The sequence below is a fragment of the Anolis sagrei genome, chromosome 4, assembly GCF_037176765.1.
Source record: "Anolis sagrei isolate rAnoSag1 chromosome 4, rAnoSag1.mat, whole genome shotgun sequence".
Lineage (NCBI taxonomy): Eukaryota > Metazoa > Chordata > Lepidosauria > Squamata > Dactyloidae > Anolis > Anolis sagrei.
In genome coordinates, this window is record NC_090024.1 from 141,492,402 (window position 1) to 141,514,921 (window position 22,520).

Genomic DNA, 22,520 nt, shown 5'->3' on the forward strand with positions numbered 1-22,520 from the left:
TTTGGGACAGAAAATTGTTACTTTTAAAAATCTACATTTTATTGTCATTTTAAGGAGTTCAGAATATCAGCTTTACATTTTGATAGGACAGGTATGATAAAAAGAAAAGTTACAATATCTAAACTCCCTCCCATAGATGCTGCCATTTGAGACTCAAATATCTTGGGCTATCTCTGAACCCGGATAGTTGCCAAACCCTAATATTCCAATATTAACCTATTGCAATTTTTAAGAGACCACTTTGAGCCACTCAAGTTTTCAAAGAGGTTTTTAAAATGCACAAATTATATTCTGCCTGGTAGATTGAGGTTCTGTTGACCGTCCTCATGGTGCTTTTAATATAAACAAATCATATTGCAACTGCAGTTCAATATTAGTCTACTAAGATTAAGATAGAATTCTGTGTGATAATAAGATTCAGAATTATATCTATCTACACCCTGCCTATTTCATACATACAGCAAGCCTGCTGTATCTTTGGGGTATGGTTCTGGGAAGCACTGCAGAAATGAAAAAATGTGAGTGATCATGACCCATATTATTCAAGGATGATGATGTGGACACATTCACATTACTAATATATATTAATATTTACAAAGGAGAGGAAACTGATATGATGATGGTGGTGGTGGTGATGACAATAACTGCAACAGTCTGAAGTTGCTGGAAACACTGTAGCTCTAAAGAGCCCACTGTATATATATTGCATGCTATCTATATACATAAAAAATGTAATGTTTGTTTGTGGGATTAACATAACTCAAAAACCACTGGACGAATTGACACCAAATTTGTACACAAGACACCTATCAGGCCAACGAGTGACCATCACTCATAAAAACACTGAAAAACACAACAGAAGTTACTTTAAAAGCCAAAAAATAAAAAATGCATTACAACAAATGCACAAAACCACATATACATATGCAAATATACATATGTACACATATACACAAATATATATACACACAAAACACATATACACAGACTGGGCCATAGCAACACATGGCAGGAGATGGCTACTGTGATATAAGTTTTGAAAGCCAGAAAAATATGAACAGAAACATGTACATACAGAGTCTTATGTCTCATAACATGTAAAATAGCAAGGACCCTCTTTTTTTTGGAATTGCTGTCAATTTCTTCCATTTTTTTCCAAGAAACTTAAGAGGGATGCAGTAATTACTTTTTATTGTGATACCATTTGCACATTTTTTCTGTGCTTTTCTATGTCTCTTGCTGTAAAATTTACAACACAAATAAAAACCAGACGTTCCTTTTAAAGGGTGAAATACCTTTAGCTGTATGCAGATTGAAAGCTTGAACAGTTTTTAGTGTAATCAAACGTGAAAGTAATTACCTGAGTGTTATATTCTCCTTTTTATCCTTAGAAATAGCCAGGAGGCCTGTCAAAAATAGTTGTGCTGGCATTTTACTGTCCTATTCTGCAAGATATCTCCACCTGGGCAGTTCATTGTTATATGTGTCATGCTCAATCAAAACAAAACAGTATCCTCACATGCTTTTTTATGCCAACTCTTGATCTTTACTGTTTAAACAAAATGATGCCAGAGTGACCTTTTGTTGATGAGAAACCCCTCTGTGAGATGAAAAAATTAGGCCTTTGCATGTGGTGAACTTAGAATGTAATTGCTATTCTATAATTTTACACATATCAAAACATTATTTATATTTAATCTTGGAAATATAGTTAAGAAGCAAGGAATTTTTGCAGCATCAAGAAAGCCAGGCTTTCATTGCCAGATAGCTGGGTAATGTGGCCGGCTTCAGGCAGTGCCAGGGTTAGGTGATTATATGTAGGCAGAAGTTTGTGTCAAGGGGTTGCAAGAAGGCTCTCCAGAACTGAGGAGAGACGTAGCACCATTTGGACTTTGCTCGAGGAAGCAACATGCTTTAAGCATGGACCATTAAAGGAGTGACAGTTAAACGAGTGAATTTTGACAGTCTGCTCTCCAAAGTGAGCTGGTAGAAGCACAATCATGTTTGCAAGTGTGTCATAATTGGACAAGAGAGGGATTTTAATCTAGTCTGCTAATGTGTTCTTTTTCCAATACACAGAAACGACCGAATGGACTTCGAAAGAGCTCCAGGCACATGGATCCAGGTTTGTTTCACCCTTATTCATCATTGTATTTTTTGAACTTCTACAGGACAATAACAGGTTGGACTTCCATGGCTAATTTTTTATTCACACCACTTATTTCATCTGGGGAATTGGAACACCTTAGTACTGCCAGTCCAAAAATCTAACTCGCAAGCCATCTAAGTGACAATACATGGATTAGAGTTGGCTTGCCTTTTGATTGAAAAATCTGCTATCCTGTGATGCCACAGACAAAATAATAACTTTATTTTTATACCCCACCAACCATCTCCTCAAGGGAACTCGGGGCAGCTTACAAGGGACAAGCCCGAAATCACAAGTAAAACACAATTGATAAAGCATCAGATAAAATATAAAAACAACAAAGTAATAAACAACATCAGAACATTAAGGCTGAGAAAAGAATATAGCTGAGATACAGACTCGCTGAGTGCAATACATTCTGAACGGGAGCGCAAGGAAAGTGCAACAATCAAGTAGACAGGGCTGTCATCCAAAGTGTTGAGGTAGATAATAGGAGGGCCGATGTAAAGTGCTGAACTTAGAGTAGGGACAGGAAAATTAATGGTGGAGTGCTTAATCAAAAGCACACTGGAACATCCAGGTTTTAGTTGTTTCCAGAAAGAGGACAAAGTGGAAGCCTGTCTGATCTCCCTAGGAAGGGAGTTCCAGAGGCAGATAACTATATGCTACCCAGTTGTTTCTAACCATCATTGTAAGTAGTTACTTACTACTACAAGGAAAGTTGTTTGTAGGTTCTGCTGTAGTTGCAGTTTCCTATATGTGGAGGCTACTAATTTAATTCAGAACAGCCATGGCTAGCAGTAGTATACATTTAATCCAACATGGGTGCAACATGGGTAGCAATTTGTCTGTTGTGACGATGGAAACAGGTTCAGTGCTTTCTCTTAATCTTAGTAGGGATGTTATTCTTCAAACTGTTTCTTTTCAAAATCAGCAATCAATCATTTCAGCATTTTTCTTTCCACTTCAAGAAAGGGTCCAAAACATGCAATTTCAATAGATTGTTCGCAATTGGGACTTATTCTGTGCAAAATTTGCCCATTGTTGTTATGAGTAGAAAACATAATTTTCTTCATAGAGAAACCCATTTTCTCTGTGCACAATAATATTTCAGCACCACAATATTAATTGTGGTGTGAATTTTATTTAGTATTAAGTACCTGTGACAGCATTTTCTGTGCAGAAAACAGCATTTTCCACAGGAATTGCTATTTCGGCATTTAAATATTATATACAAAGAAAATGCTGTTTCTCCACAAAATACTCAAGTGCAAATTTTTCACAGAAGAAAAGTGCATTTCTCCTAGTAGTAGTATTGAGGCAGTGAGCCTCCTGTTTTCAGTTCTGATCATTTCAGTAAGAGGGCCGTGTCTCACAATATGAGAAGTGTTTCAGTCTTTCTGAATTCTACAGCTGAGGCTGAAACAACCTGTCAGACCTGCTAATCACTTACTTGACCATATTTTCAAGGGTACAGTCATATGACAAGCTGAACTCCCTGTGTATGCTGGAGCTTTGTTTTTATAAGTCGTACTCATAAATTTTGTTTACATATCTAGAAGCCTCTGGGCTTTTGATTAACTCCTCCTTCAGTGTTTGCTCTTTCACTGCAGCAACCTTGGAGTTTAATCTTGCAAGACAGCCTACCTGTTCTCAACCATTGCTGCTTTTTCTGGAGTCTAAAAGTAGCTGTGATCCTGAGGTGTTCAGATTGCACTTGAAGTGGCATGTCCTTAATTTTGAATACATAATTATAACTAATAAATTGCTACTTTGAAGTCATAATTGACAAGTGCATATGTGAAAGGACATCTCCACACACGCACACACACACAAACACAACATGCACAAAGATGGAAGGATGTGTGGTATAATGGTGCATATTCCATCCAAACAACACGTGGACAGGTTGTGTTTTAAAACTCTAGCCCACAGTGATGTAGGAAATGATATTTGTGTGGGAAGACAAATACCATATTTGTGCTTCAGAGGCAGCATAGTTCAAGTCTTTTGTGTATATAAATATGACACACAAAACTTCTTTTTGTGGTATTGTCACAGGCTTTCACAGCCAATATCATTAGGGTGTTGTGTAGTTTCCTAGCTGTATGACCATGTCAGTGTAACATTTTTCTCCTGATGTTTCACCTGCATCTGTGGGTGACATGTTCATTGGATCTTCTGAAGATCCTTTGAAGATGCCAGCCACAGATGCAGGCAAAACATCAGGAGAAAATATCACTAGAACCAGGCCATACAGCCAGAGATGGCCCTAAGTAATTTTCAATGGTAAGCAAACAGTATTTTGCCCCCCCCATCACTGATATATATATATATATTAGGGCTGGGCAACCACGGAAAAATTTGTTTCTAAACTCGATTCGTTTTTAGGGGGTTTTTGCGTTTCGATTTTTAAAAGAATTCCGAAATATTCCTTTAAAAAATTTCGTTATTTATGAAATTTCGTAAATTACGAATCGATTACGAATCGATTACGAAACAATTACGAATCGATTCGTTAATGGCGGGCGCGATAGCGCAATACACTAAAAAAACCTCCAAATGGGACAGGAAGCTTCCCTCTCCCTCTGTTGTTGACTGTTGGTGTGATAATTTATTTTTTTTTCACTGAGAAAACAAACAGCAACCCTAAAACTTGCACCAGACATGCGGAAATAATAACGAAACGATTTCGAAACAATTACGAATCGATTTCGAAACAATTACGAAACGAATTGAAAAAATTCGTTTCGTTTTTTAGTTGCTCCTGAATGGTTCAATATCGCTTCGTTATCAAAAAAATAACGAATTAATAACGAATTACGAAATTAACGAACGAAATCGCCCAGCCCTAATATATATATTATATACTGTTTGTCGTGGGAGTTGTGTGTGCCATATTTGGTTCAATTCCATCATTGGTGGAGTTCAGAATGCTCTTTGATTGTAGGTGAACTATACATCTCAGTAACTACAACTCGCATATGTCAAGGTCTATTTTTTCCCAAGAGCGCTCCTGGGCAAAATCAACTATACTGAAAATGCTTACTTTGCGTAATGGGTTGAGCCGCCCCTGCACACAGCCCAGAAACCACACAAAACCCCAAGACTTCTTTTCTATAATACAGGGTTGTTGTTTTTAATGCCACTTGGAAGCTATTGTTTAACAAGTGCTTTTTGTGCATGTGTCCTTTTTCCTCACACTTCACTAGAAAGGGGTTCAGACAAGCTATGAGTTGGTTAATGTTTCCAAATAGAAGAGCTTAAAATGCATCTTGAGAATAAGTTTATTTGAAAATAGGGTTGCAGCCTGCAACTAAGCACTTAGAAAGATCTTTAGAGAAAAGAGGTTTATGAACTATAATCCTGCTTAGTTATGTGGGAGCTGTAATGCAAATAGTTGGAAGTTTTTTAACTAGACACTCCCTGAAAACTGTCACTGTATGAAAGGCACTGGAAGAAATAAAGCTGATGTCTTTAGTGAAATATTGCCTCATTGTGCTCCAACATTGTTTTTTCATACCAAAGAGATTTAGGTTATTATGCTGTAGAGATTAGGGAATAAAATATCCCCAGGAAAGTGAAATATGGTCTCCAGAGTTATCCTAGTTAAACCCTTAATGGTGTGGGTTGTGCTGAAGACACAATAGGTCTAATGGGTTGAGGAAGAATATATCAATGACTGGATTTCCCATCTCTTCAAATGGTTAGCAATGATGGCTTCCCAATTTAGTCAGGTTTGGGATACGAGGTGACAGTGGGCAACAGGTCAATTTCCCTTAAAAGAGAAAATGTCAACTGTGTAGACTTTTATTCAGCACTGAAAATTAAATCACAGTGCTACAGTAGCTATTTGTTTAGAATGGCTTTAGCCTCATCTGTTAAGAGGTATCATAGAATATTCTGATTCTTCCTCGGCGTGGGGGTAGAGCATTATAACCTTTGAAAGTTTTTTCTTTATCTCTTGGAACTCTAATTTTCAGATTTGCTTGAGCTCTCTTAATACGTCTTTGATGGAATGTTGGAGGACTGCCATAGTATAGGCAGCAATTGGGCGTGTCGGAATGAGAGAGGAGGGAAGGAGGTCTAAGGGAAGAGAATGTGATAAATCCGGTAATAGAAATAGATCCCATCTCTCCTTTGACTTCTGAAGTCTCTTCTAAATTCTAAAGGGTTGATCATTCATTTACATGGATGATCTGGTGAATGTTAAGTTCCAAAAGAAAAATTATACTCAAGGAGTCTAGAGTCCTCAAGGAAATAGCTAACCTGGCATGTAATGCTAAAATCTTATTGCGTGGTATAGACAAGAGGAATAAGTTTTGGCTTAGCTTCTTCCAGGTATGTTCTTAGATTGGTTTCAAAGTTGGCCAGAGAGGTGGAGTGATTTTATTCTATCCGTCTAACATAGATTAGATAGTTATCAAAGTGTACCATGCATTGGAATTTCATGACTCCTATTCTAAATTACTTCCACAATTTTCTAAATTCACTTGTGCACACCGAGATCAAGGTTGCCTCTTCAGAAGCTGCTGTGCCACCCCGTTGGTATTTTCTTGTGTGCCTGTCTCTCTTACAGAGGTGAGCTACAGTTCTTGAGAACATAACTTACTCTTCCCTTTCAGCCTAGCCTGTTTTTCCCTTTCATTGTCTGATGCCAAAAGAGTAATGCTGTCTCTTGACAGAATTCATGTTGCCAGGCACAACGGGAATCTGACTGCACAGGCCCAGGCCAATAATTATTCATGATGCAACCCATGTTCTGTTCCAGAATTTGTTTTTATAGCTCTCATTATTCATATGGTTCATGTAGCTTATGTCTGACAATGAAACTGGCTGAGAAGGCTTGTAAAAAATAACAGCAGCTAAACCAACAAGCTTCAAACTGAACAGTTAGATTGTCTCTCTTAATAAGATTGAGCCCTCGGGTTAGAAGTTATTTTTTGTATGTCCAACTATGGTAACTAGATGCTAGGGTAGATGACTCAACAGCAGCAGTTAGCTAGCTCTGTGGTTTCCCCAACTGATATGCTTTCCCCCATTAATCCTCTTTGTTTAATGCTTGGAAGCGTAGATTAAATTGTAGCAGTGATGCCAGGAACAGTGCCTCTCCCCAAAAGAATGCATTAACTTTGAGTTATAGGACAAGAGCCAGCATGTCTCATGCCTACAACTTACTTCTTAAAAATCATCTATTGCTTATGACTTGTTAGGTCAAAATGGTCCAGTTTAGTCACTTCAAAGGCATATGGCACTGATTCTCAACCTGTGGATTCCCAGGTGTTTTGGCCTACAACTTCCAGAAATCCTAACCAATTTACCAGTTGTTAGGATTTCTAGGAGTTGAAGATCAAAACATCTGGGAACCCACAGGTTGAGAGCCACTGGCATATGGAAATGTGTCTGCAATTTTTATCTTGTTCTAACCTGGTCATGTTATATTTACAACAGCTTGAACTTAAATCTGGCAAAAAATAGAGTACCCCAAACCATTGCTGTTACTGCCTTAGGCAGCGGTTTCTTGCTGTTATATGTTGCTACATGTTTGGAGATTCCAGAAGCTAGCATCCAAAAAAGTAAGTTGTTTAGGTCTGATATGAACTATTTTGTATTTTTCTATCTTGTAAATAACTGCTGGCTTTCTCAAAGTTGTCTGCAGTTCTATTACCTTCTTGTCCAGATGGTCAGACTCATTGTGATGTGTTATTGTGAAGCTTCACCTCTCTTACTACCCTTTATCTATTTGTTGTTACTCATTTAGTTGTAGAGAGCTTCATAAATCAGTTCTGTGTTGTGTAACACCCACAACCATTTCCACCACCCAATTCATTTAAATATTAAGTGATACAGAGCTGTGATTTGAGTTTTTCAAAATGTTTTTTCTAGTGCAGAAATTTGCCATTTAGATTTTTTGTGCTGTCGCTGAAGAGATTTTATTATGCAGACCAATGCATAGTAAAATACCCTTTCCACAAGTTTGCAAAAGATGGAACAGTTATTCATTGTCATTCTTTGAAATTTTCATTTTAAACCCTGATTTGAGTTCTTATATCTGAGCTAGTGTGGTGTCGTGTTTTGAGTGTTGGACTGTGACCAGAGTTCTATTCCTCACTCGGCCATTGAAACCCACTTGATAACTTTCGGTAACTTACATCTCTCAGTCCCAGAAAACTTTGTGATACATTTGAGTAAAGTTGCCATGTCAGAAACGATTTGAAGGCACACAACAACAAATGGCAAATTCTGGGGGGGAAAAGTATCACAACATTCTTTTGGATGTATAGATTCGTTGATAGGGTTGCCTCAAGAAGATTCACTCGCTCAAGGCTGTCAATGACCTTAATTGAATTCAATCTCCCATTCAAAACCCTGATCCAATGTTTAGTTTTGCCCCTTGTCAGTAATTTTCTGAAATGATCATGACTATTTTTAATTATTAGATGCATCCTCAGAGGTATGATTACTGCAATGATGATGATACTGATACTGAATTTTAGCATAAATCAAAAGGGATTTTTCCCTCCAAAAGCTGACTCATTCATTTAACTCAATAGTAATTTAACTGCTACATCAAAGTACAGCTTCCACAAAGGCTTAGGAAGCCTTTATAAAACTACTGAAGGCTAAATGATCCTATCTCTCATTGAGAAAAGAAAAAACATACTGCTTCATTAATTTGCTTGCTGATGAAACTTTGCAGAATGGCACTGCATTCTGTTCTATAGTGTAGGAACCAAATTGCATGTTAACTTTAATATATAGTGTGTAGCAACACTTTTGGTTTTTGTCTCATATGGAAACAAAAACTCTTGGCATCTCAGAATTACCCTGATCTTAATTATTCCTTCCAACTATAATTTATATTGGGAAAAGAAAAATAATTTGATTGGGGTAAATGGACTCATTGTCGTCGTCTTCTATCCTTCCCATGCTTACCAGAGCTTCTATTTACTTCAGTTGATCCAAAGAGCAGCAACCGGACTGCTAACTGGGAAGTGGGCAACTCCTCCATTGCAGCAGCTCCACTGGCTGCCAGCATGTTTCTGGGCACAATTCAAAGTGCCAGTTTTGACCTACAAAGCCCTATATGGCTCCAGTCCATGTTATCTGAAGGACTGTATCTATGGACTTAACAGACATTTACGATTGACTGGGGAGAACCTTCTCTGTCCCACTATCCACTCAAGCACATTTGGTGGGAACGGGGGGGGGGGGGGGTCGGGTCTTTTCAGTGGCTGTTCATAGACTGTGGAGCACCCCCCCCCCCCCCAAGAGAGATGAGAATGGACCTATCACTGCTGGTCTTCTGCAGGCAGGTCAAGATCTCTGCCAGCAGGCATTTGGGGAAGGATAAAGGGCATGTTGCTGGGGAAGCTGTGGGAGGAGGAGGGCAGGGCTTGGGTGTTTTAAATGTATAAATTAAGTAAGTAAATAAATAACGTTTTGGCTGTCATATTATTAGTAACAGCACAGAGAAGCCTGGAATTTCTTGAGCCATCTCGATTCTTTATTCCATCCTTCACAGCACCTTGTACTGCAGTCTTAATGGTAGCAACACAAGATTTCTGGGGTTGTCTTAGTTCTCATCGTGGAGTGGCAATGGGGCAGAAATAGTGGCAGTAATTGCTAGCCAGGTAACTGGCCCAATGGGGTTCATTTTGGAGCTGGACATTTGAGCCATGTGGGTGTGCCACGGGAACTTTTTTCTTGCTATGTAAATCGCATGGAGAATTTTAGTTGGGACATCGAATCTCCATTGGATTGCCCTGGATCATGGCTTTGTAGTAAGCACACTAAGGTGTTATTTTTTTTGTCTCATAAGACTTTCTCTAGAACAGTCAATATTTTGTTACATAATCATATTTACTTTTTGATGAATCTTTAACTTGGGTAACAAAATTTATTAGGAACTTCTTGGAAATTGTAGAAATATTGTTTCATTTTCACCAGTTTCCCAGGTTACTACATGTACAGTATGTCTTATTTGAAATGCTTAGGATCAGACATTTTTAAATTTATGTTTTTATATTTATAAAAGTACAACTCTTGGGTGGAAAAATTTGAAACTAGGCTACTTTAATGGTTTCCCATATAATCTGTTCTTGAAGACAAATAGAGAGTGAGGCAAAAGTCACAAAGTGATTTCGATATTTAATATTTAATAATTCCCTGCTATAATACCATAGCATCATATACAATAAATATAGGAAGTGAATTAATTTATGTGTAATATCATTTCAATTTTTATTCTCCCCAAAATTGTTAAAACATTAAACTCTTTTGTGACTTTTTGGCTACCCTGCAGAATGGAGATTTCAGCTAATTTTCCATTCAGCTAATTTTCTTCTTTAGCCATTTCCTCAGGAAATAGATTGCTGTGAGGAGGTCATTCTTGGTGACCCATTCTTGTTGTGTGTTAGAGTCCTATTGCCCAGATTGTGAAAAGAACTACTTTCTCTTTAATCTAATAGCTGTATGGCGTGCCTTCTTTTCCTATTTGAATAGCAATGTTCTTGGATGTTCCTCTCTCCAGAACTCTAAATGTGAGTTTTACATGTTACTTAACCACCCCCACCCCAGGTATTCTTTTTCTTCCTTAAACATCTTGCTTATTTCTTTAGAACAAACAAACAAATTACAAACCAGGCAGCAATTTTGCACCTGAGTTCAAGGAAGCCTTCTGGAAGCATGAATTTCCCTAAACAACTTTGTAGATCTATGGTGATACAAAGCTCATGCACTTTTAATATATTTTAGAACAAGCAAGGAAGGGCAAGAGGGGACTGGCTGCAGCTCCCACTAGGCTTGGAGTTTAGAACAGGAGACTTTGTATAATATAATATAATAAATATAATATAATATAATGCACTAACTAAAGAATCAGCACATTTCTTCTATGATTGGTGACAAATCTGAGATTTCTAAAGCTATGGAAAATTAGATTTTGTGCGATTCTTTGTTCTGGCAGTCCTGGACATGGGTAGCTTTTGGAATACATAAGAGCATTGCCTCCTTTCTATTTTGGAGGGTCAATCCCTCTTGGTTCACAAGCCTCCACAGCACCTGGAGTAAACTGGTCTGCCTAGCATCTAATAAGGTCTAAAAACAGGTCTCATTCTCACCTTTGTCTTCCTTTTTCCATTTTATGGCAACATCTGTGATGCGGTGTGCCTTCAAGCCATTTACAACTTATGGCGACCCTAAAGCAAACTGGGGCTGAGAGTATGTGACTTTCCCAGGGTCACCCAATGTATTTTCATGATCTTCCAAACTCAAATGACTATACCACACTTGCTCTGGTAGCATCTTATCTATTGAAGATCTCTGGGAATCTCAAGCCTTTCAACAATTTTGTATACTTGTATTGGTCCTAGTAAAGGGCCAATAAAGGATTTTGGAGTTGTTCTTATAAGCCGCCCTGAGTTCCTTCAGGAAGATGGTGGCGGGATATAAGAATAAAATTATTATTATTATAAGCCAACCCAAGTCATAAGCTTACGATATTTTATGTCTTTTTAAATGCATACTTTTCTGCCTTGGTATTCCATTATAAAGTACTAAATTATTAATAATACATGGCTCGATGTAATGAGTAAATGTCTCCCCATTCCACATCCAGCATGTTCTTAGTAGTCACCGGCCTTTGCACACAAGGCTGCTTAGAATCTCAGTAAAGATTACAGAGGCTGATTACAGAACATGGTGAATAGATTAACTGGGGTTGGCAGCATCAATGATTCTGCCAAAGTCTTTGAGTTCCCAATCAAGATTGTTGTTTCTCTACCACTAATAGCACAGAGGAATCAATAGTCTTAGAGGATTGCTTTTAGATGAGAGAAGGTTTAATTCGCACTCCTCAGAGATCTGTTTCCCAACTCCTAACTCAGGTTATCAATCATCTCTTTTTCATTCTCACAAGTAATAGCAAATATATATTTTAAAATGTTTTCAAGAGATTTTGAACATTTTTGGATTTTGAGATATTTGGGGTAAAGAATTTCCCGTATTTACTCGAGTCTAATGTGCCATAGTGTGCACCTCAATTTCCAAAACCTTGAAACCAAAAAAGTATTGTATGCATTATAGTGGTTGTATGCTTGTAATTACTTCTTTAAAAACAAAAGTGTTCAAACACCAACTTTTGAGCAATGGAAAAAAAACACCTTGGGGATGCATCTGTTTTGTAGAATAAATCCACTTTATCTGCCCTGGCTCAATAATATGGGGTCATGGGGGCTGCCAAAGATTTCGGATGTCTCCACAAACTACAAATCCCAGCATTGTATAGCATTGAGACATGTCAATTAAATTAGATATGAGGTCCCTCAAATAGGACCTGCAGGTGCAGCTCCTAAAGTAGCTTCCCCCTTTGCTTTGGTTCAGCACTAAGATTATCATATTATGCAAATCTAATGTGCACCCTCATTTTGGGAATGTATTTTAGCTTTAAAAGGGTGAGTAAATATTTGAGTAAATATGGTATTTTTGTGTAAAACTATGGTTTTCCCTCTGTTTTCTGTGCTGCTGACTTATTTTGTGGAAACCACATCTTATTAGAAAAAAATTAAATGGAATGCTAATGTGCTTCAAAGTTCTACTGAAATCAGCACAACTTTTCTTCTTAATTTATGTATAAATTAACTATCTGCCTATAAGGTATTTTAAGATGAGACATGCTGGCTCAGCCCTATTCTCTTGGTTTTTTGGTACCTGAAGAATGTGCTAACCATTGCTATCAAAAATGTTGTCAGTTATGATAAACCACACCTTTTTTTGGTAAGGCACAAGGAACTAATTATTATTTAATTTTCACTTAAGTAAAGACAGCAATAGATACATAAATCATACCTGGTAAATGTTGCTAATGGAATAAGACGTATGGTTGAAATATGCACAGAAAGCAAATACTGTGATAGGTAAAAAGAAATTGTTTAAGTTTTCCTTCTTTCTCTACTAAAATTGGTATATTTTTGATACTGGTTTGTAGAAAGGTATTCAGCCCCTGGTAGCGCAGTGGGTTAAAGCACTGAGCTGCTGAGCTTGTTGATCGAAAGGTCGCAGGTTCAATTCCGGGGAGCGGCGTGAGCTTCCGCTGTCAGCCCTAGCTTCTGCCAACCTAGCAGTTCGAAAACATGCAAATGTGAGTAGATCAATAGGTCCCGCTCCGGTGGGAAGGTAACGGCGCTCCATGCAGTCATGCTGGCCACATGACCTTGGAGGTGTCTACGGACAACGCTGGCTCTTCGGCTTAGAAATGGAGATGAGCACCACACCCCAGAGTCAGACATGACTGGACTTAATGTCAGGGGACTACCTTTACCTTTTTCCTTACCTAGGAATTATGGGAGTTGAAATCCTAAACACCTGGAGGGCCAAAGCTTGCCCATGCCTGTGCTAGAATAATATCCAGGATAATATTTACCCAGGTATATATTTACCCAGATATTTTTACCCAGTGTCTAAGGGCACTTCTACACTGCCATATAATCCAGAATATCAAATTAGATAATCTGCATTATCTACTTTGAACTGGATTATGTGAGTCTACCCTGCCATATTCCTTTATACCTTTATCCAATTTGTCATAAATCTACCCTTTGGGCTTCATGCAAATCTACCATTTGTCAACATATATGATCCTGTGCTATTCTTTTCCATTTCTGGTTGAATAGCTTACAATTGGATAATATTTTGACTTTGGTATTTTAGCAATTTAATTTTGTGGCACTGTCATTTGGGTTGCTAGCCCTTGTGACCCTATGGTTGCTTGTCCTTCTATCAGTTCCAGGGCTCAGCCCCAACTGCTGATGGATGAGACACGATGGAGCTGTGTTTTCCTGGCTGCCCCCTCTTCACCCTGCGGCCGCAGAGTGGCAGTTGGAGGGAGGGACTCCCAACTGATTACACGCTGCCATATAATCCAGGTCAAAGCAGATAATCTGGATTTTATATAGCTGTGTGGACGGGGCCGAAGCTTTCCAGTGTTCTTGTTCTCTCTCACTAACTCACTCTCTCTCAGCATTCTTGAATAGGTACTGGTATAATAAATGAAGTAGTAAATTTGGCCCCAGACTTTCAGTACAAAATTTCCCTACATATGCTTGCCTGTGTTCAGAAATATAGGAACAGTATTAATATTTAAGATACAGATATTTAATTCTTGGTGGATTTTAAATACACAGACTATACAGAATTATTGGAAATAATTAGTTTTGTTTAATTGGCAAAACTGCATTGTTAATGGATAACTCTTTTGAGATTTGGGGGCAGGATTGTGTGTGTCCCTCAATGACCTTCTTTTGTTTTCTTTGGTTGAAAGCAGAAGGCAATGGGATATCAATAATTTCAGGAGTAAATATTAGTTTAGTTAAACATAGGCTTCAGTAAATTTAATTTTTTAAATTTTCTGTTGTGTTTTTGTGTTATATTGTGTATATTGTATTGATGGGCATGGCCTCATGTAAACTGCCCCGAGTCCCCTTGGGGAGATGGTGGTGGGGTATAAAAAAAGTTTTATTATTGTAATATTATTTTAGTGCTATCCATAGTTAATCTTGTGAACTTGTGTCTATCTAGTTATTCTTAATAGATGTGTGTGTGTTTCTGGGGGGGGGGGGGGGGTGTGGGTTGTCTCCGATCCAAGTCTCACTTGTTTGTGGAATGCAACCTTTCACCTTCTGCCAGTTGTAAGCTTTTCTTTGAATAGGTATTAGTGCTGTGGTATTCACTAAACATTTGCTCCTAGCTTTCATAGTTTCTACACTCACAAGGTGCTTAATGAGGCTGGCAGTCTTCACTCTAAGTAGATAAAGCAGTCTCTTGGAAATCAGAGTTGTGTCATGAGTACTCTTTCATGAACCATTAACCTTTCATGAATGGCTGAAGTTCAAGTCATAGAGATCAATGAATGTATCAATTCCTGATTCATCACTCTTAACACACATTTTTTACCCAGATTTCATTCTGTTCCCTTCTCTTCTGAAAGTTAATCTGGTTTTTTAAAGAAACAATTTATCTTAAAGTTTATTTACATATAGAGAGCCCTTGGTATCTGAATGGGATTGATTGCAGGATTCCCTGTGTAATTTAAATGGCAGATGCTCAAATCCCTTATGGGCTGCAAACCCTGGCCAGCTGGAGGCGGCATCATGAATTCTGATGGGTGCATCACCTTGCAGAAGTTTACTACTGATCTGCAATTAGAAATAAAGTAAACTAACAGTACCTTGGAGAATAGTTGGCCTATTTCAGCATGAGTTTTCATGGATATCAATCCATGCAGTGCATCTCAGAAATGGCTTGATCTCAACAAAATTCATCCTGGAAAAAAACTATTAAATCTCGAAGGTGCTGCCGAAATCAGTTTCCTTTCTTTTTTCATTTAATATGTGCAATAAATGTGCATTAATACCATTGTATTAACTGTTTGTTTTAAAAAGCATCAAAACTAATAAGCAAAAGGTGTTTGCTAAATGTGCCACCATACCATAGCTTATGTCTGGATCCTGTCACTACTAAAATAGTGAAAGTTGGCTGATGATCACCCTACCCCACCCCCAGCCTTGAAACTTTAACAATCATGAATAATGTATTTTACTTCCAGAAATGCTAGTTCTCCATCTGTAATCAATACAGGCAATTTCCAAATGTCTGTGCATGATGAAATCTCAGGTGAGCATGAAGTGTATGAGTCAGAAATGTTCTGTTTACTTTAGGATCTTTAACAGTTTTAAGAGTGGAGGTTATTGAATCATTATTGGATTTGAAGGTGAAATATGTCAACCAAACCAGCAAAATATATTTGTAGAGCACTTTTCACAACCCGGATTGGATGTGGTACATGGAACAGCTTTTTAATGTTTATACCATACATTATTTTTACTTGATTGTTTCACATTATATATAGGCTAGTTTGGATCCCATCTTGGGGAGAAATAATAATAATAATAATAATAATAATAATTATTATAATTATAATTATAATTATAATTATAATTATAATTATTTTATTATTATATCCCACCACCATCTTCCCAAAGGAATGCAGGGCAGCTTACATATGGGACAAAATGCCCACAAAACATAAAAACAAAACAATCCTTAAAACTGAAACACAATTAAAATATGAGCAGAGTCAAATACAACAATATAGATAAAAACAAAATTAAATAAAACATAAGAATATAAAAGAGTAGCATTGAAACTTAATTAAGACAATGCTCAACAAAACAGATAGCCCGTAGTACAATGGGCATCACTAGACTACTAAAAAGGGCTGGTCATGGGATAGTGCAAAGCATCGTAACATAGGACCGGGGTATTGGATGAAGTGCAGAGGACAAAACATTATCAGGCAACCTAAGGATTGGGCATTTATAACTTAGGAAAGGTGGGATACAAAATTATAGGTATGTGTATGTGTGTATATAATCTTTTATAATTTACATGGACACACAAATATAAATATGTAAAATGGAAAATATACACTGACATTTTATTGTACAAATAAATGCCTGGCATAGGACCATAGGAAGAGGCATGGTGGATCAGATCCCAGTCCTGTTTAATCCATCATTCTGTTCTTATAGTCCAAATGGAAGGAATATTCAAAAATATATTTTAAAAGTCAAAAACATGTTGAGAAAACCTAATCATAAAGATTCTAGACTGACAATACTCTTTGCAGTTCAGGACTTATTTCATACAATAATTAAGACATTGTTTTGACAGAAAACAGCATTTTTGCCCAATAAATGGAATTTTCTGCACAGAAATATGCTGCTTTCTATGCAAAAAGTGAGATTTAGGTATAAAGCCGCAACTGAATTTTGCATAGAATAAAAACTGTGAATATTCACCCAAAACTGCAGTTTTTGACAACTTTCTTAAAGTGAGAATAAATTTACTGAACTTAGTTGTTGCATCCTTCAAGAAGCAAATTACATGGCTATCATACAGTTGCCAGTCAGCTGTGTATAGGAAACCATCAGGAGGACATGAGGAAAGTACATTTAAAGCCTTTTTAAAAAGACATTTATTAAAAATTGTGAAGTGAATTGCTTAGTGCATAGAAGCAGTTGCAATCATTATTTTTGATATCTATACCCATTTTGTCTTGAAAACTTATTTGCACAGGGCTTTTTGGTTAATATTGACAAACCATATGTTTGGGCCTTTTATGTGTTGATTAGTTACCCAAGGGTCATGTCCCTAAAAGAATCCACTTACAGTAGCAAAAATGACTGAGTATCTTTAGGCACCTTGAAGGCTGTCCGAATTGTGGTGGTGTTAAGGTAAAGGACACTTTCCCCTGATGAGCAATCAGAACAGAAGCTACTCTTGTAAAAGCTGTCACATCTCATTCTACTCCCCACATTATGGTGGTGATTCAGTAGAATATTTTAAGCAGTGATCTTATCACAGGGGAGGTCAGTGGGTTGACTCAAGAACAACTTTTGCCATCCGCTCAGCATTTACACCCTTGGTCATATGTTCTTTAATGACTTCCAAATGAGTCTGTGCACGTCTTGCACGCACACCGTCAACATTTCAGGTAAAACATCACCTGACGTGACCTTCCTTTGTTCAGCAAAAAGGAACACTTTAATGTGGCTTAGTTTAGGCTTGAAATTCCAGTCTAGCTCTCACAAACGACATTTAATTAAGTTCTGTGTTCACAAGGATGGTTTAAAAATTACTTTTGATTCACGTTTTTCTGTGATTTGTGCACTTCTTAGCCCTGCACATGAACCAGAATGAGGTTAAGTATTTGAAATCTGCACAAAAACAGTTACATTTTTAAAAACAGTGTCCTGAAAGGAATCTACTTGAAAGAGGCTGTATAAAATAAATGCATTTAAAGTTGTGCACACAAGTGCTATATTTAATGAAAAATAGCTTTTTAAAAGTTTTAAATTGTGGGGAAATATACAGTTGAAAATGTGTGCTTTCTGCAAATGTGCACTAAAATATCCACAATTTTATTGCAATTTTACACAGTCAGGATGAAGTGAACTTAGTGGAATATTGGGGGGGGGGGGGGGGGGGGTTGAAGTAAGAAAACCTACCTGAATTGAACCATGACCGATTATTATATTCCATGTCCATACTTTCTATTTTGGATTTGGTCTGTGTTTCTTTACTTCTCCATATGAAAATGTGTCCTGTATATAAAAATAGAATTAACGTATCAGGGAGCAATGAACTTAAAAAAATCATTCTTGAACGTACAAGCTTCATGTAACTCTTAAATGAAGAATACACTGAATCCTGGTGGTTCCCTGCTAGGGTAACACACCCACACTGACACACAGCTGTTGACTCCTTGAAGGACATATTTATACCTTTCTCTGTGCTTAACTTCACATCTTTGTTAACTTTATTAAAAGTATCCAACTAAGCATTGTTACTCAGAGTAGGATGAAGCTGTAGATACCTCACTTTTTAAGTATTCAGTTAAGCATTGTCATCTTATCCAGAGTGGGATGAAACTATACTTGTCCTGAATATAGCGAGGTGTTTCCAGACACTTGATGCAAATGTGCATTTGTTGCTCATTTAAACCTGATATTCAGGTTGAGGATGTTGGAGAAAGTGCATAATAGACATCTGATTATCACTCCTGAGTCTGGGAAATGTGGTGAGGAATTGATTTCAAAAGTAAAATAATCAACACTTTTGTGGAAACTGAATGCTTATTTGTCTCTGAATGGGGAACAACATAGAGCTAGTTTTCTAGGGAAATAATTTGAAAAATTCTGTCTTCCAACCAATTACATGTACATTTTTGTATGATTCATGAAGTCTCTTAACAACCTCATCTCTTAACAACCTCAACTGAGCATTTTATTGCTTGTCTTTGTGCTGAAGGCACAGAGTTCTCCATCCAAACTTGGGATGCTGAGATAAGGGTATAAAAACATGCAGACTTGTGACCCATTCCCATATTATCTATGAACCTCAGGATTTTGATTACCAATGATTTGGGGAGAAAAGTTGGAATTTAAGGGACATATTTAAAAAAAAAACAAAAACAAATTAAGGATTAGACATGGTTAGATTACTTACCATAACCTTGTCTGAAAGGAAATGCCTTACTTGTTATAAAAGTTGTGGGGAAGGGTTAGTCAGAAAAAATAGAAAGTATATGTGAGTGTATGAAGAATTCTGTTACATTAGTATAGATTTAGGCTAAGTGCAGTTTTGACCTAATTCCAGACTACTCGAATGACCTTTTTGTGGACAAGAAGGGTAAACTGCCTCTTCTGTTAGTCTCTAGGACTTTTAAATAGGTCATAGCCCCACACATTTCACATCACTTTTTTTTCAAAACCAGTAGTAAAGTTCCAACCATTTCTGGGTTTTTTAAATTTTATTTTATTTTAAGCAATGTGTATAGTTCCCATAGTGCCCCAAAGGCAGGAAATTGGCCCCAGACTTTCTGACGTTGTAAGTCTATGTGTTAGAAGATGCCATTTCAGCTTCATAATTCATTGAAGAGTCTATCTTGTACTTATTGCAGATGGTACTGTGGGGGAGTTATTTTGCTTGTTGAGTGCAACTGAAAGGTTGAATCACGGTTTAAATCCAATAACACTTAAGAAAAATGAGATTTTCTTTTCAAAAGATTATATCATAAATACAGAATTGTTTGTGAATCCTGTTGTCTGCAGTGTTTGCTTTTTGACAGGACATGAATAAGACTGATGCTAAACCTGCAGAATTTCTGTGTATGAGCATCTAAAGCATTACTTCATCACATCTGTCACTTCTCTCTTTCCCCTCCTTTTGCTCTAAAATTAGAACGATAATCTTAAGATATAGATTTTTACTGGGCCTGAGCTGTATACACTCTGAAAAAAGATGAGCATCTATGGTGGTGAAATTGACTAGTGCCTCAAGAGAGAATTAATAGGACAGGAATGAGTGGATGAAAAAATTGATTCTTTTCCATTTAACTGTGCATGCTGGGCTTTTATGAACAAAGCAGCAACCTAAAGAAAAGTACTGTTTTCTTAAGCAATCTCCCACTCTCATAATGATGATACAGGAAAGGCCAGGGAGAGAGAAGTCTCCCTTCTTTCATTACTTAGTTCATATGTCAAGTACAGTGAGTTGTTGGAACATGTTTAGCCATTTCTCCACCCTAAACTACTTGCTTGGGGAGGCTGTCAAGTTGTTTAAGTATTTCATATATATTCCCCTTGAGTTTCATAATCTGAACCCTGATACTGTTTTTATTTTTTATGTTTTGATTATTTTGTCCTTTTTGTTTCATTTTTGTAACTTATATTTTTCATGTATGTGTTGCTTTTCAATAAAACGGTCCTTGGGATAGGAACAACATGTGAAACAATAAATCCTGTTAACACATTGAAAAATAAATCTAAAAACCAATAACAAGATATGGCATAATAGCAATAGCAAAAGTGTACTGAAATAAGTGCCAGCAGAAAACTCAAAATACCTGGCAGAATTGTGTTGGGGTGGGGTAGATACTAAAGCAGGCCTGTTGAATTCCAAGAGCTTACAGAAGTTACTTTTTGGGGAGTACAGTCCTAGAATCTTCAATAGCTACCAAGATCACTACTAAAAAATATTCTAGATTTTCTTCCTAGCTCTTATTAAACAGCTAACAGTTGTCACTGAGATGATTGGGATATGTGCATTTGTATGGCATAATGTGATGTCCAACTATTTTATTCTGTGTAACTAACCAAACATAAATCATCTTTACCCTTCATTGTTTCAGGTTTACCAAAAATGCAAGTAATTAGACACTATAATGGGGTACCACAACCAAGTCCACACGATGGCCCTCCGCTACATATCCAGGTTGGAGACATCATTGAACTCATCAAAGGAGATGCACACAGCTTATTTTGGCAGGTAAAGTATGTGACACAGAAATAGCTGAAGGAGCCTTCGCAGTCTCATGATCTCCTAATATATTGAACTACAGCCTCCATCACAGTTCCAGGTTGGGAAGAGTGGAACTAAAGCAACTTGATGCAGTTGATTTCTGTAGAAGTTTTGGCCAATGGCATCTCCTTCTGGCCAATTAGTTATCTAGCTTGATAAATATCTCTTGTAAAGAAACCTCAGTCTCTAACATAGGTATCGAGCTATCTGCTTTAACCTGCACCCCAAGCCCAAACCAAATTTAACTGAATATAATTTAGCCCAGCCTCTAGAAAATTACTTAGACTAGACAATCCTTTACAGAAACTTCATGAAATATTGAGAACCAGTTTGTGGTAATATAACTGTGATTTTATTGCACTGAATTTTCATTTGTTGCCATGTTGTCAGTTTAAGTCTTTAACTAATCATTTCCATCATAGTCTTGATCTAGTAATTTATATTACAAAATAATGATCCAGATCAGCCTCCCACATATATTCTACAGCAAAAAAAATTATTCGATATCAGTTCTGAAGTGTCTGTTCCAGTGTCCTTGTCCAATTCTTAGCTACACTAAGCCGGCTGTCTTATGTCATTTTACTGTCAATTTAAGTCAGATGTTGATAGTGCCGGTATGAGCTGACCACATAATCTCCTCTAAGAATCTTTTTTTATAATGAGAAAGATCTGAATTTATTAAGACTGATAATCAAGCCTGAATTCTCCCTGGATGCCAAGCTGACTAGACTGAGACTGTTACATGACTCACTAGAAAATACAATAATGCTTGATAAGACAGAAAACAATAGGAAAAAAGAAGATGGCATTCCAAGTGGATCAAGGAAACCACAACCCCAAGTCTCCAATATCTTAGCAGGACTGTTGATGATAGGTTGACTTTGAGGTCTCTAATTCATAGGGTTGCCATAACCTGAAGTCAACTAGATGGCAGTTAACAACAGGATAAAAAGTAATATGATGGATCCTGTCTGGGACCAGAGTATTTAAATATGTGAGGGATTAATCTTCTTTGAAAATATCCTTCCATAAGATGCTCACTGCATGAAGAGATTGCGCATGCAGGTTCAAGCTCTTCTATATGGGTGGGATTTTTGTATGCCTTATTTGAGTTGCACATAGATGGTGGAGAATTGGCAGTTGTCTGCTCAGGAACACATGTAGGGCATTTGAAGGAGTCCCTGATAATGCAGCTACCAAGCAGTACAGTTTCTGGAAAGGGGAGAAGATGCCACTTTTTCCAAAATGGCTGTTTAAGAAATCTAACTGCCTACTTGCACCTTAATTTTGTGAACATAGGACAGGACATTCTTGAATTTTGGAGATTTGCATAAGCTTGAAAAGTAGTATAAATTCAAGAGATAAATTGTTTTTTTCTTCATGCCAGTTGTGTTTATTTCAGAAAGCACATCATCTAACAGGATTTCTTCTTCAGGATGTGAGATTCGAT

The 22,520-nt window shown here is 37.2% G+C and overlaps 1 protein-coding gene across 2 annotated transcripts in view; it reads left to right on the forward strand.

Moving 5' to 3' along the window:
* VAV3 (vav guanine nucleotide exchange factor 3) overlaps nucleotides 1-22,520 on the forward strand; it is a 193,810-nt gene that overhangs the window by 136,186 nt on the left and 35,104 nt on the right. For both annotated transcript variants that reach the window (XM_060774052.2, XM_060774053.2), the window contains exons 19-20: nucleotides 2,080-2,125; nucleotides 20,901-21,037. In XM_060774052.2, coding sequence (XP_060630035.2) covers nucleotides 2,080-2,125; nucleotides 20,901-21,037 — 183 coding nt within the window. The remainder of the gene's footprint in view (nucleotides 1-2,079; nucleotides 2,126-20,900; nucleotides 21,038-22,520) is intronic.